Source organism: Erpetoichthys calabaricus, chromosome 13 (assembly GCF_900747795.2).
Source record: "Erpetoichthys calabaricus chromosome 13, fErpCal1.3, whole genome shotgun sequence".
NCBI classification, from domain to species: domain Eukaryota; kingdom Metazoa; phylum Chordata; class Cladistia; order Polypteriformes; family Polypteridae; genus Erpetoichthys; species Erpetoichthys calabaricus.
This window is the reverse complement of record NC_041406.2, coordinates 111,017,154-111,032,674: the sequence shown is the minus strand read 5'-3', so window position 1 is coordinate 111,032,674 and position 15,521 is coordinate 111,017,154. Positions and strand designations below refer to the sequence as shown.

The following is a 15,521-nucleotide window of genomic DNA, read 5'->3' as shown; positions in this document are numbered from 1 at the left end:
CTGACGTGACTCACACCCCTTAGTTGTTTCTTTTTCCGCAATGAGTAGCCAAACAATAATGAGACACAAAACAAGCCACCACATGACCAGCTAAACCTGAAAATAAAGAATGGTTAAGGTCTCGGTTATGTTGGTCTGCTCAGGTCACCAAAACATCTTAATGGTGGTCTTAGAAAAACAAAAAATCAGCGGTCTGCTGTGGCAGAATGAGAACAGCAACAAGTCATGATATTCAATAACGGCTTTAATTGACAGCAAGAATTGGCTTCTCATTAAGAAACTGGTTGGAGTGAAGTTGGCTGGAGTCTGACGTTCTAATTTAGCTGGTCATCTGCTGGCTCGTTTCACATCTCATTTCTGTTTGGCTGCCATTTAATAAAGAAATGAATCAATTCAAAGGACTGAATCCTTAACAACAAGGCAATTAAAATGAAGGGAAAAGGAGTTAATTAGCAGTGAAAACTAGTCACTGATTAGGAAAAGGGTTAGAATGAAAACCTGCAGCCACTGCAGCCCACCAGGACTGGAGTTGGAGACCCCTGCTGTAAAGGATTACAAGCTACAGTTGGATGAGATTGGAGAGATGGTGCAGACATCTTTTATCGAGGTGCTTCACCAGTCTGACTTCATAGGATAGTGACAAACAGAGACTGTTAAATAAAACGTACAGTACATGACATCTCAAGTAGAATTTACCAGAAGACTTATGGAAGACTCAAAGTCAGCTGGAAGACGTTTCCATGGTCTGATGAGAACAAAATTGAGCAATTTGGCTATCGGACTAAAAGGTATGTCTGGCACAAGTCAAACACTGCAGATTATCAATAACAAACCGTCTCTACCTTGAGGTATGGTGGGGGCTGCAGCAGATCCTGGAAGGCTTGTAAGAGTGGAGGATAAAATGAATGCTGCAAAAAATGGGGAAATCATGGAGAAAATCTGATGACGTCTGCAAGAAAACTATACTTCAGGAGATTTGTTTTCCAGCAAGATAACAACCTCCAGCGGGAAGCCAAAGCTAAGGTGCATTCACGAAGTATTCGGATCCCTTCACTTTTTACGTTTTGTTACGTTTCAGCCTTTAAATGATTTTTTTCCGCTCATCCAGCTACACTCGGTACCCCAGAATGACAAAGTTTTCAGACCCTTGATTTAGTAATTACTTTGAAGAACCTTTAAAAACTGTCCTAGCCCAGAGTCTTCTTGGTACTAATGTGACAAGCCTCACACACCATTCCTCTCGGCAGATCCTCTCAAGCTCTGTCAGGTTGGATGGAGACCATTAATTGACACCTGTTTTCAGGTCTCTCCAGAGATGTTTAATTTGGTTCAAGACCAGGCTTTGGCTGGACCACTCAAGGACATTCACAGAGTTGTCCCCAAGTCCCACCTCTGTGTTGTCTTTGCTTAGTGCAAGGGTCATTGTCCTGTTGGAAGGTAACACTTTGACCCAGTCTGAGGTCCAGGGTGTTCTGGAGCAGGTTTTCATGAATGATGTCCCTGCACTTTGTTCTGTTCGGCTTTCCCTCAACTCTGTCTGGTCTCCCAGCTGAATAACAATCCCACAGCATGATGCTGCCACCAGCATGTTTTACCGTTGGAATGGAATTGCACAGGTGATGACTGATACCTGGATTACGCCAAATGTGACTCTTGTTTGTGAGGCCAAACATTTCAGTCTTGCTTTCATCAGACCAGAGAATCTTGTTTCTCGTAGTCTGAGAGTCCTTTAGATGCCTTGTTGCAAACTCCAAGTGAGCTTTCACATGATGTCTGGCTACTTTACCATTAATCCCAGAACGATGGAGTCTCATAGTGGTGGTTGTCCGTCACAAAACAGGTTCTCTGGAGCTTGCTCAGAGTGCCCATTGACTTCTTGGTCACCTCTCTTACCATGGCTCTTCTCCCACAGGTTTGGCTGGGCAGCCAGTGCTAGGAAGACTTCTGGTTATTCCAAACTTATTCCATTTAATAATTTCAGAGACCACTGTGGATCTTGGAACTTTGAATGCTTCAGAATTGTTTGTAGTCTTCCCAGATCTGAGCCTCAACACAATCCTGTCTCTAGGCTCTGCATACCATTTTTTTGCTCCCCATGATTTGTTTTTTGCTCTGACACACATTGTCAACTGTGGGACCTTCTAGAGATAAGTGGGTGCCTTTCCAAACCTTGGCCAGTCAATTGAAAGGACCCCTGGAGGGCTTCAGGTAACATCTCAATGATGATCAATACAATGGGATGCACCTGAGGTCCTAACAAAGGGTCTGAATACTTGAGCCAATGGATTTTTTTTTAGCATAAGGCTGCAACCTAACAAAATATGAAAAAGTGAAGGGGCCTGAATACTTTCTGAAGGCACTTTACACAGGAACGGCTTAAAAACAACAATGTGTCAATGTCCCGGAGTGTCAGAATCAGACTTCTGGACCGGTATTTACCAGACATCTCAGAATTCCTAGGAATTTCACTAAAAGTCTGACTAAACTAAGAATTTGTCCTACCCCACAGTACGACGTGAGAAGCGATTATGAAGCGTCTTGCTCCCAGTCCGTGTGAGGAGCAGGAGGCCACGTCTAAGACTGAATGATGTAATGATTTTACAGCACACCTTGCTGCAAATTGCTGCTCACGATATCGTTTTGTAGTTGTCTGATACTAACACTAAGGCATCACCACAAAGATGATAATAATAACAATAATAATATTCAAAGTAGTAGGAGAAGAAGAAGAAGAAGAAGAATGGAAACATAATAAGGTAGGGTATGGCACTAAGCTGCATGTAACTGTTCCTACTGTAACATCAAGAATAATAATACTTTAATGAGGACTGAAATGGAAAGATCAGGACACACATAACAAATGAGAGCAAAGCCTGATATTTATTTAACAATTAATAATCCACAGCCACACTTCCAGGAAGAATCCCCCTCCTGCTGTCTTGGCCACAGGAAACTCCTTGTAAAGTAACAGTTCCTGAAGAGTCGCCACAGTAAGTCTCTTCCAGCGTTCCCAGTTGTTTTCCACAGTCTTGTGTCGTGTCTCTCTCAGTGATCCCCCCATTTTTCTGTGAGGCTCTGTTTATCCAATGCTTTGCGAATCTCCGCCTACCTTCTGGAACCTTCACAGGCGTGTAAACTATAATGTAAATGTTCCAGTGGTCATGGCCTGCAGAGCTTAGAGTACCTGTGGGACATTTCATCGTTGGTCACCCACCCCATCCCACTTATCTTCAGGGTAATATGCTGGCTACTACAGGACAGTTTGTGTTCATGTCTATCTGCATATTGATTCTGTGCTATCGCTTGCATTTCACATACCGTATATACTCATGTTTAAGTTCTCCCGCGGATAAGTCAGGGCTTGGTTTTACCATATAATTTCTAATATTTTATAATGTCGGTCGTATAAGTTGAATGCAGAAAACTCACACTATTGGTCCAAGAGATTATGATATGCTAATGCCCACCTGAGAGAGTAAACATGGAGCACACTACCTTTTTTTTTCTATGTATTGTGCCTACGTGACCACACGGTAATACCCAAGCTATTCCAAAGCAACGTTTGCAGTGATTTGTGTTTTTTGTATCTCACACCCTCACACACCTTTACCATAAAAGCATCCCTTATTTATGATGGAACGTTTGATCAGAAGAAAATATGAGGCTGGTTTTATTTTAAAAGTCGTTGAAGTGGCGAAAGAAATTGGTAAATGCGCTGCTGCAACAAAATTTGATGTGTCTGAGAAACTGATGCGAGATTGGAGGAAGCAAAAAAAAAATTAAGTGTCATATTTTTAACTGGCATATTAGTCGAGGTCTGATTTTATGATCGATTTTTTGGGTTTCAAGACCCAACTTATACGCGAGTATATACGGTATGTGTGCTCTTCTACACTTAGTGTGATGATCTTGAGGGGTGTGCCGATTTGCATGAATGCAGCTTACTTTAATATAAATTCACATGGAGGGGTGGGGGAAATCTGCATATTATCGTTGTAGGGGCATTCAAAGTTTGGTGCAAAATTCGGGAAACATTTACTTGAGACATACCTAAATCATCACTATTGCAACGTTAGCTTTTCCCTGTGGCCAAAAAGCCTAATGTTACCAACACTTCTAGTTTTGGCTGACAGCGTATAGCTCCTCCATGTAGACGGATCGATCACCTAATGCACAAGGTTTGTCATGAATATTAATTATTCCATCTCTGTCAAACTTTGCTTGATGTTGTTCAGCTTATCCAAAATATTCCACATTTGCGTGTGCATGCTGATCTCTGCTTGAACGCCATCTTCTGGCATCTCCTAGAGAGTTAGGGCAGCTCACAAGACCTCCTAAATCCTGGTGAAGTTAGGCATAGTTTCCTAAATTGATCAAATGATTGCACTCCTCGAAGAGTAGGACCAGATTTGTAGCACTCTGAGATTTTTGAGCCAGTTTTCCTGCTCTGAGACACAACTGAGAGTTTGGGACTGGACTTGACAAAGGCTGGTTACTCCTGATCTCCATGCAACCTGATAGAACTTGAGCAGTTTTACAAAGAAGAACTGTAGTGAGAAGTCAAGCAAAATGACACCTTTTATTGGCTAACTGAAAAGATTACAATATGCAAGCTGAAGAAGGGGCCTGAGTTGCTTGAAAGCTTGAATATTGTAATCTCTCTAGTTAGCCAATAAAAGGTGTCATTTTGCTTGGCTTCTCACTACATTCACAATGGCTAGCACGGTACAACACTCTAGTACTAAAGAAGAACTGGAAAGCCTGGATTGTCTGTGTGAGCAAAGCTAATGGAAAGTGAGAGACTTGAGGCCAACATGGCTGTCAAAGGTGTATCTATTATTATTTATGTTAGGTAGAATGCCCAGTGGGGGGGCTGGGTGGTCTTGGGACCCCTGCAGGTTTGTTTTTTTCTTTTCTCTAGCCTTTTGGAGTTTTTTTTACTTCTTCTTCTTCTGTCCTCCTGGCCATCAGACCTTACTTTATTCTTTGTTCCTTAGTATTGCCTAATAATCTTATTTTTATATTTTTTTCTTTCTTCATCTGGTAAAGCACTTTGAGCTACATCATTGATATGAAAACGTGCTAGATAAATAAATGTTGTTGTTGCTAAATACTGACTTGAAGTGATCATTTGTGTTATACATTTTTAGTCTAAGTAATTTGTAGAGATCTGTTTTCACTTTGATAGTAAAAGTCTTTTTATGTGGGCGGCACGGTGGCGCAGTGGGTAGCGCTGCTGCCTTGCAGTTGGGAAGACCTGGGGACCTGGGTTCGCTTCCCGGGTCCTCCCTGCGTGGAGTTTGCATGTTCTCCCCGTGTATGTGTGGGTTTCCTCCGGGCGCTCCGGTTTCCTCCCACAGTCCAAAGACGTGCTGGTTAGGTGGACTGGCGATTCTAAATTGGCCTTGGTGTGTTTGTGCGTGTCCTGCGGTGGGTTGGCACCCTGCCCAGGACTGGTTCCTGCCTAGTGCCCTGTGTTGGTTGGGATTGGCTCCAGCAGACCCCCGTGACCCTGTGTTTGGATTCAGCGGGTTGGAAAATGGATGGATGGATGGATGGAAGTCTTTTTATGTTGATTAGTGTCAAAAAAGACAAACTAAATCCGCTGTCACTCAATGTTTTATAACAATAAAATGTGAAAACTTCCAAAGGTGTGAATATTTTCCATCTGTATTGTAAATCCAACAAGTCTCCTGCTAGCACTGCATGAAGACCTCTTTCTTTACACCATTGACAGGACCATTGGCAGGACAGCTGCCTTCCCAGAGAGCCCATCCTGAAGTATGAGACCCTCCTGTGGAGCTGTGTCACATGTTTTACCTTTCTCATATCGTCAGGGCTGTACCTGTTTTAAAAAAGTTCAAACGATGTTAACTTGCATTGTTAGTCTATTATTATTTTTGGAAAAAAAAAATCTTTCTTACTCTGTTCAGTGCAAACCGGTAAATATATTCTGTTCATATCTCATGAATCTTATTTTCCGTTTCCTTAAGAAATAAAGAAACTCTTCGTGCAATCTCGTTCTAGAGATGCACCATATTAACCCAAGCCGCAGCACAACACGCTGGCTGCTGATTAAAGACGCTGTGTTGTATTGGGAGCCCCGCCATCCTCTCGCTCACACGCGTCGTTTGCCTGCCTGCCGCCAGATGGCGCCCGTGCTCAAAGTGTAACGTGATGCGCCGTCGTCGCCGCCGTGTGAAGCCCCCTCCCTCCAGGCATGAGGTGCCGCTGTCCCATGCCGAGCCCTTAGAGCGCACACAGACTCGGCGAGTTGGTGGATCTCCTGTTCGGTGACTTCGCCCACCTCGAGGATCTGTCCTGTCACTTCTGCTGCTTTTGAACTTTTGTCACTTTTGGGGTTTCTTACTTCTGCTACTACCGCTTTTGACAGCGTGGATTGCACACGGGGGAATGTATCGTCATAGGATGCCGTGCAGAAAAGCTCGAGTCCTCCTGCGGCTATGCGCTGCGCTGGTCTCGGCGCGCCTGGTCCACTCCTACAATCTGGACCTGGAGCAGCCCACCATCTTCCATGGTCCTGAGGGGAGCTTCTTTGGCTACTCCGTCCTGGAGCACTACCACGACAACACCCGCTGGTAAGTCCCACTCGGTGGCACTCTTAGCAAAAGTTCTGCAAGGAACGAGACCAGCAGGAACAGGGAATTTGTACTGGGAAACGAGGCAGTGAGCCGTCGGCCAGCTCGGGGGCTGCGAGCTAATGGAGGTGACAGCACCGAAGGCCACCCTAAAAATAGCATAACGGTTCCGTTACCTGCCTCGGTGACATACGGAAGGAAGTCTTACAGAAACTGAGAAAGAAGCGTTGTTAGCAAGTTGAATGCACTCTCGGTTGAAGCTCCTTTGACTTGATTGTGATTCGAGTAGCGGAAACCGCGTCAGTGTCACTGGGCTTCTTCACATTCTCACTTTGTGGTTGTTGGACTTCCTTGTCCGCAAACGGGCGCTTTAAACTCGACTTGTGTGAGTCACCCCATCCTTACTTTATAAAGCGCCTTTTCAACTGCGCGTTTTTCCAAATTGATTCATCCCCAACTTCCTCCCCCTACTAATTGGTACCTTTTCAGATTTTGTCACAACACACCCCTCTATCAATCTTCATTTTATAAGATGACCCCTCGTTGAAAATGAAAACCATGAGATGTCAACTGGTCAGTCTGAGCGGCGTGCAGCCAAGCGACCTGAGTGGGAACTCCATGTAAGTGCAAAATTAGGAAAAATCTGAATAAAAGATTACTAAGGAACCGAAGTTTAATACGAGCAGTTCATGCGAATCCTTCAGTATTTTCAGTGATTATTTCACAAAACCTGTCTGGAGCAAATGTGCATTAAATATGAGATATTCGCGTAAAAATATTGCGTCTTTTAATTGCGAAACAAAAGTTATATAGCGCCTTTCAGCACTGCTCTAAAGCTTACATTGCCTTACGTATTTAGCTCTGTGATTGTTATACGGTGTCAGACATGTTTATCTGTCTGTCCATACAGTCTTTATATTAAATCTTTCCATTACGATGCACACTTTATATAGCGCCTTTCAGTGGTGAGTAGAATCGCTGCATTTGTATAGAACTATAGCAGAATTGTCTACTATATAATGCTTTACATATTTAGCTATGTATCTGCTATATAGTGCCAAACATTTTTATCTGTCAATTCATTATACAGTTTTTAATTTGCATCTTTCCATTAAAAACACACACTTTATATAGCGCCTTTCATTACTAATATTGTTGCCCAGGTACAGAGCTGTAGTAGTAAATTGAGTGAGTGCCTTAAATATCTGTCTAATATATAGTACCATACATATCTGGAGTCAGTATATCTATTATATAGTGCCGTTCCGTAGTAAGTAGGATCGTTGCACTGGTATAGAGCAATAGCAGAATTGTATATTGCCTTGCATATCTAGCTATGCGCCTGTTATATAGTGACAAACATTATATGTCCATCCATTATACACACCCTTTATACTACATCTTTCCATATACAAAACACATTTTATATAGTGCCTTTCGGTGATAATATTGTTGCGTAGGTACAAAGCTGTAGTAGTAGATCTACTTTATAGTTCCTTACATAGGTAGCTATTTGTCTGTTATATAGTAATCTATCTATCTATCTATCTATCTATCTATCTATCTATCTATCTATCTATCTATCTATCTATCTATCTATCTATCTATCTATCTATCTATCTATCTATCTATCTATCTTATATAGTGTCTTCCCAATCTACATGTAGCGTCGTGTAAAGTGATCGACAAGCTGCGGACTCAAATTTTGTTTTTATTTTTCCAACATGATTTTGCCTACGTCATCAGGACCCCCAAATGACCCCCATCGACAAGTTTTAAAAGCGACTCTCCGAGCCTCACACAGGTCAATGATGGGGACCGAGCCCTCCAACTAACTTTATTTTCTTATTTCATGGGACATTAAGTACAAAGGCATTTATTGCATACGTGTGGTTGCATTCCAAATGAAGGCAGTGTGAGGGGTACATTTGGGCTCTTGAACCCTGGGCTTTCTTCCAGCATCCCACTAATGTGCGAAGCTATGCTGGCCCCATGAACGCGTCGGCCCTGCCTTGGCCAAGTTTGGTGCCCACCCGGTGCCCAGTGCTCATCCCAATTCAGTGGATTAAACAGGGGTGGGTGAACGGGTTTGGTTTTTGGGCTTCCACGTTGCTGTCTTCTGTCCACACACTCACTGCGCCAGTGCGAAGTCTCCAGTCAGCCATGCCAGCTTTGGCACGTGAAAGGGAAGCTCATGCAGACACGTGGTGGAGGCGCCAACGCCAGGATTCGAACGGGGATTTGAACTTCGGGTCAATGGAACTGTGATCAAGAAGCGCTAACTACGTCGACCCCCAATTTAGGCGAACTGGCGTTGCTAAACTGTCCACTTGTGTGTGTGTGTTCACCCTCTGATGGACCGCCGCCCTGTCCAGCTGCCGTCCTGCCTTGCGCTCGATGCCTGCTGAGATGGGCTCCAGCTTCCCTGCGATCCTGCCCTGAATAAGCGGGTTTAGAAACTGGATGGAAAATGCAGTCTGTTTGTCATATAAAGCGCACGATACGGTTGACCCCGGCCCCCCAGTTCCCCCTCACTGCCCAAAGATGCGCACTTCAGTTAATTGAGTGTAAAGCGGCTCAGTGTGCATGTGCCATTACTGTACTGTATGCAGAGGTGACCAGGCCGGAAAGCAAGCCATCCCACCAATCCATTGCCGTATCTTATTATAGGATTCCGGAGCCAATCCAGGTAGCCTAAAGACAGGAACCAAGCCTGGACGGAGGGCAAGTCCCGGACAGGCAGAGGAGACCCTATCGCGCACTCACCGACACTCATACTGGGCAGTTTTACGATGACAAGAAGTCACGTTTTTTTCCGGGATTAGACAATGCATCCCGTTTGATAATTTAAATATAACAACATGTCCCATTTTTAACGGGGTGGTCATTTAATAAAGGCATATCGCGTCGCTAATTTTGCTCCTCCGAGTGATATCAACGAGCATGGAATTCCGGGGGATGCCGTTTGGTCGCTTGATGTGTCCCGGTTCTGGTCTTTGAAAATATGGTCATTCAAGGTAACCTTGAGTCAAAAATTAGTCGCCTTCTACAGAATGTTGCATAAAAAAAGCAGAGAACCAGGGGAAAAAACACGTAGTGATCAGGGAACGTGCGAAACGGCGCTAAAGCAGTGATCGGACCGGAATTCGAATTCGGGACCCTGCAGCAGCAGCAGACAAGACGCGTTTCTAGAATTTGATGGTAATCAGGGTCTCAGACCCCTAGTCGGCGTCTTTTTTGCACGCGATACGTTTTAAATTTCACGCATCTTGTTAGTCCAGTCTGTCCCCTTCCGAGTTTCTAACGAGGCTCCCCCCATGGAGTTTTCGAAAAGCTCTTTGAGTCGGCCGTGTTGTGGGGGCGCTTGAGGATCCCTGTTAGGTTTTCATCATTCTTTTGAAGAGCGCGTGCCTGTTGATACTTTATATTAATAAAAATAAATAGAAAACGGACGAAAGATGAGGGTCTTACGCCTCAGATGCACCCCTGTCGATGTCGTTGGGGTGAACAGAAAAGTAAGAATGAAAGCCTCGCTGGTGACGTCATTACTGAAAGTCGGGGTGTTGAGGGGCGGGGCCTAATCTGCCAGTTAAGACGCATTTTGAACTTGAGAAGTTAACAGACGCACCGCACCCCGCGGCAGTCGACATCCACGGACTCGCAGAAATGCGGTAATCCGTTTTGACTCCCAGACGTGAAGTGATCTGGAGTCGCTCGTGACCCGCAGTCGTCACGTTGTCGGTCTGCCAGTCGCTGTGGATTTCAGAAAGCTGATAGACGAAAGTGCAAGATGCGGGGGTTGAGTCATAACTGAGGTTTACTATGCAGACAACAAATAAAAGGACAAACGTTACAATGGTAAAGAAAACGATGGGCCTCAGGCGCCTTCAGTTTGAGCTACCTGACTGTGCCCGTTCAGGTTTGACCACACAGAGGTCCGTCCAGCTCTTCTCATGGCTCTCATCTCAGCACGCGCCTGTGTGTTTGCGATCAACCCGTCCGTTACAATTGCTGCGTGTCGCGACCTAAGTCTAATAATGGCGCCGGACACGCTTGCCCGTGCCCTCTTTCGTTCCAAATTTCAGACCCTTTGGACCACCACTAAAAGGTTCAGTCTTGAACAGCGCTGCACTGGTGACTTCAAAGCCAGACACAGTGACAAACTTTGTCACTGAAGCCCCCCTGTTTCATGAACAATGACCTGCAATTCCGTGTAGAGATCAATGCAAGTTGTCATTAGGCTGTTTGTCTTTGTAGCTATTGGGGCACCTTCAGCCGTGAAGATGTAGTTAATGTCCCGGCTTTAACTTCTGTGTCAACTCTAAGTCTCCGTGTTAGCCTTCATTTTCACGGGCTCTCTGTTTTTTGTCCCAGCATACAGAGAAAAGCCAAGCAAAATGACACCTTTTATTGGCTAACTAAAAAGATTACAATATGCAAGCTTTCGAGGCAACTCAGGCCCCTTCTTCAGGCAAGATGTAAGTGCAGGTCAGGTTAGGTGGTGGTGCAACGTCACCCTGAGTTGGGTTGAGAATGCCAGGTCAGGTCATGTCACGTTTCCCATCAACTCCGTCTACTGATATGATGAATCTCTTAACTTAGTGCTATAAATTTAATTTGTGTAAAACTGTGCAGTAAGGCTCATGAGATTTAATGTGACGTGCAAGATGATAAATTACAGGGGCCTCAGTGAAGAATGTGAAACTGTAAGACTGGTCATGTAGGGCAAGGAGAGGCCCATCTGGATTAGAGGGTGTCTTCAGAACACAGGAGAGCCCACCTGAGCCACTCCTGCCTCATCGAGGTGATGATGGTGGTCCTCAGTGTCTCCAAGAGAAAACTGCTTACCAGTACACAAACCTTCAGCCCCCGAGCTAACGTCATTAAACAAGATAGATAGATAGATACTTTATTAATCCCAAGGGGAAATTCACATACTCCAGCAGCAGCATATTGGTAAAAAACAATATTAAATTAAAGAGTGATAACAATGCAGATATAACAGACAATAACTTTGTATATAATGTTAATGTTTACCCCCCCCCCCCGGGTGGAATTGAAGAGTCACATAGTTTGGGGGAGGAACAATCTCCTCAGTCTGTCAGTGGAGCAGGACATTGACAGCAGTCTGTCACTGAAGCTGCTCTTCTGTCTGGAGATGATACTGTTTAGTGGATGCAGTGGATTCTCCATTATTGACAGGAGCCTGCTGAGCGCCCGTCGCTCTGCCACGGATGTCAAACTGTCCAGCTCCATGCCAACAATAGAGCCTGCCTTCCTCACCAGTTTGTCCAGGCGTGAGGCGTCCTTCTTCTTAATGCTGCCTCCCCAGCACACCACTGCATAGAAGAGGGCGCTCACCACAACCGTCTAATAGAACATCTGCAGCATCTTATTGCAGATGTTGAAGGACGCCAGCCTTCTAAGGAAGTATAGTCGGCTCTGTCCTTTCTTGCACAGTGCATCAGTATTGGCAGTCCAGTCTAATTTATCATCCAGCTGCACTCCCAGGTATTTATAGGTCTGCACCCTCTGCACACAGTCACCACTGATGATCACGGGGTCCATGATGGGCCTTTTGTCCTTCTAAAATCCACCACCAGCTCCTTGGTTTTGCTGGTGTTCAGGTGTATGTGGTTTGAGTCGCACCATTTAACAAAGTCCTTGATGAGGTTCCTATACTCCTCCTCCTGCCCACTCCTGATGCAGCCCACGATAGCAGTGTTGTCAGCGAACTTTTGCACGTGGCGGGACTCCGAGTTGTATTGGAAGTCCGATGTATTAGGCTGAACAGGACCGGAGAAAGTACAGTCCCCTGCGGCGCTCCTGTGTTGCTGATCACAATGTCAGACCTGCAGTTCCCGAGACGCATCCGGTGCAAGGCAGGAGCTTATCCTGAAAGGGATGCCACCCCAGGGTTGTCAATGCATTGTCGCCACTTAAACTAGCATGCCAGTCTGTCCAGTACACCCACCTTATGGAGGGATTCAAAGCTGAAATACATTTTCTTTCATTCTGGTACAACAGCTTAATAAAGGAGAAGACCCCACTACCCACTGTGCTATCATAATTGCATTGTGTGATGATGGTGTCTCATCACAAGACCACCAGCCTGTGCTCGGGCAGGACAGTTAGGGAAACAAGTGTCGTGTTTAACATGGATGGTCTACTCTACTATAGGGGTTCCAAATGTATAAATTTGTGGTTACTCGTATAGTAAGGCAGCATGGTGGCACAGAAGGTGGTTCTGGCATCTCATGGACTCAAAATCAAAGGTTTGCTTTGTGTATTCTGAGTGGAATCTGCATGTTCTCTCAGTGTTTGTGTGCTCCAGTCTTAATCCATCATCCAAGAAGAGGTGAATGTTCCGTTAACCTGTGAGGACGGGTGTGTTCAGAGTGGGCTCTGTGATGGGCTGGTCCTCCTGCCTTATGCCTAATGCTGTTGGGATATGCTCTGCCCCATTACCCAGAAAGGTGATGTGTTGTGCTGTCATTATACTCTGCTGAGATGTTCCCAGGCATATTAAAAAAATGAGCATTCTGGAACCTTGGCATTTCAATGTGGTGGACCTTTCAAAAGATAACAGCAGTACCTTACGTGGGGTGGACTGTAAGCTGTTGTGCTTTAGGTCAGGGCTGGGTGAGTCTGGACCCCCATTATGTGACACACACTGGTCAGTGTCACCCCATGGTGGCTAAGGTGGTGGGCCGTAAACCACAGGCCTGCTGCTGTCTTCTGACTTTTCAAATATGGTGGCTGAGTTTGTGTGAGTGAGTCTCTTTGGACTACCGCTGCTCACACGTGAAGAAAAAGACAACTGTGTAAGTAACATATAACGGGATAGAATTTGTATAAAGTCGTATGAAGAACCCCCAACTCACACAACAGAAGTTCACAATTTAATGTATTCTCATAGAGTGCCTTTTATTGTAGTCTATAAGTATCCAGTTGGCCCGTACCTTAGCATTTCATTTACCGTGTCCCCTTAGTCCCCTCAGCTACTGCGCCTGGTGGTGCTTCATGCCCACCCTCAACTTTTGTTCTCGCCTCTTTAAGATTCTGTGCCTTGTAAGCTCCGCAAGCTGAAGAAGATGACAGCAGGGCACAATAATGCTGTGAAGGTTTTTGTGATTAAGAAAATGTCAAGAAAACGAGCAGCCGGGTCGCGGCCCCCAGCATGGATGTCGCTGCGCGGTACTCCCTCAGACAGGGACAAATCAAAAGCACATGGCGAACTGAGCTGTGCCCTAAAGCTACAAAAACATGCAGCTAACGCAGAACACCCGCTGGGGAGAGCGTGGAGCAGGGCCGAGGCTGGGCCAGCCCCCCATGTGTTCGCATGACATCTTTAATCATTTTCACTGCCCACTTAGACTTTTAGGTGGTGGGACCTTGGTGGGTCTAATCTGACATCAGAGGCAGAGCATTGTGCTGGTTTGTAAAGTCTGGCATCCTCATGACTCTGACAATTGGTGTGACAATGTGGCAGGGGATGATAAGCCCACTGTGTGCTAGAGTATACCTGCCAGGGTCTTCAGATGCCGTCTGATTATGTTGGGACCACTACAAGAGAGTCTTCACTATGAAGTGACGGACAAAGTGAAAAGAAAAATCATAGCGGGTGGCCGGTGAGTCACGCAGATGGGTGTGACGCCGCCATAGACAGAGAACGCTGGGGGCTGTGACAGCAGAAAGTGGAGGAGTCTCAGTGGTCTCCGTTGATGCCACAATACGCACGTCAGTGCCACAGAGCTAGGAGGCCTTAGGAGTGGAACTACTGCACACTTGGGGCCAGCATGATGTAGACACACAAACATGGGGATCCGAAAAAGAGAAGACCCCAAATGTAGACACTGAGGCCCCCGACACTGTTAAGGCACTATATAGAATATAGACGTTGGCTTTCTGATGAAAAAGCCAAACACTGCCAGCATTTTAATGGGAGCGACCATCAGCTGAGCGTCACTGTGCATCAAGTGAGTAAAGGTGGCCTGGCACTCGTACTACTGAAAAGTGGCAACCAAATGTAGGCGACATCCCATAATCTTATATATTATTATTATTGTTATGTCTGTTACATAGTGCCTTCTGTTTTTATCTATCTATCTATCGTGCAATTCATGCGTATTTGCTATTTAGTGCCTTTCATAGCTATTGACTACCTGTTATATTGTCTTATCTATCTATCTATCTATCTATCTATCTATCTATCTATCTATCTATCTATCTATCTATCTATCTATCTATCTATCTATCTATCTATCTATCTATCACATATGTAGTACTTTTCACTATCATATACAGTATTATCAATATATTCACTATATTATGTAGCGCCTTGCCTTTCATCTTTACATGTCTTTCTGTCTGTCAGTGTTATACAGTCCCTTTAATATCAATCTGTCTATCTTTGAACAAAACTGCATTTATTTTCTTTGAAGACGAGTGAAAGCTGACCATAAGAAACATTTTTTGGTGGGCCAAAGCAATCTGGCATAAGCATCACACTGCACTTCTCACTCGTCTGTAACTACAATGATGTATGAAGTGTCTCTGTGAAGCTCTAAGCTGGTGTGTTGGTATTTCCCGCCATGCTGTATCACTGAGTGGTCTCGTCCTTTTGTTATTTGTGTCTTCTGATGTCAGTCATTTGATCTCAAGTCCCCTTCAAGATGCCGTGACTGTGACTGCCTTCTCTTGCTTGTGATGATTTTAGTTTTTTTCTGGTAAAGGAAACGGCCCTGGAGTCCTTGGTATTGAAGTGCCGTCTGTGCCGAGTCCTGAGCTCCTCTGATGTTATTTGTTAGCATTTGGTGATTTTAGCAGAGCACATGTGTTAAGTAGTTCATACACAACTTGACTTAGCAGACGCAAGGCAGCCCCTTCAGGGTGATGGCTGAGTATTGACGTTTAGATCTC

The 15,521-nt window shown here is 44.9% G+C and overlaps 1 protein-coding gene across 2 annotated transcripts in view; it reads left to right on the top strand.

The window, feature by feature from the left end:
- Positions 1 to 6,238: 6,238 nt before the first annotated feature.
- itga9 (integrin, alpha 9) overlaps positions 6,239 to 15,521 on the top strand; it is a 340,968-nt gene continuing 331,685 nt past the window's right edge. For both annotated transcript variants that reach the window (XR_003718143.2, XM_028817449.2), the window contains exon 1: positions 6,239 to 6,599. Coding sequence is in view for 1 of the 2 variants with exons in the window: in XM_028817449.2 (XP_028673282.1) it covers positions 6,415 to 6,599 (185 nt within the window). In the remaining variant the exon portion in view is untranslated. The remainder of the gene's footprint in view (positions 6,600 to 15,521) is intronic.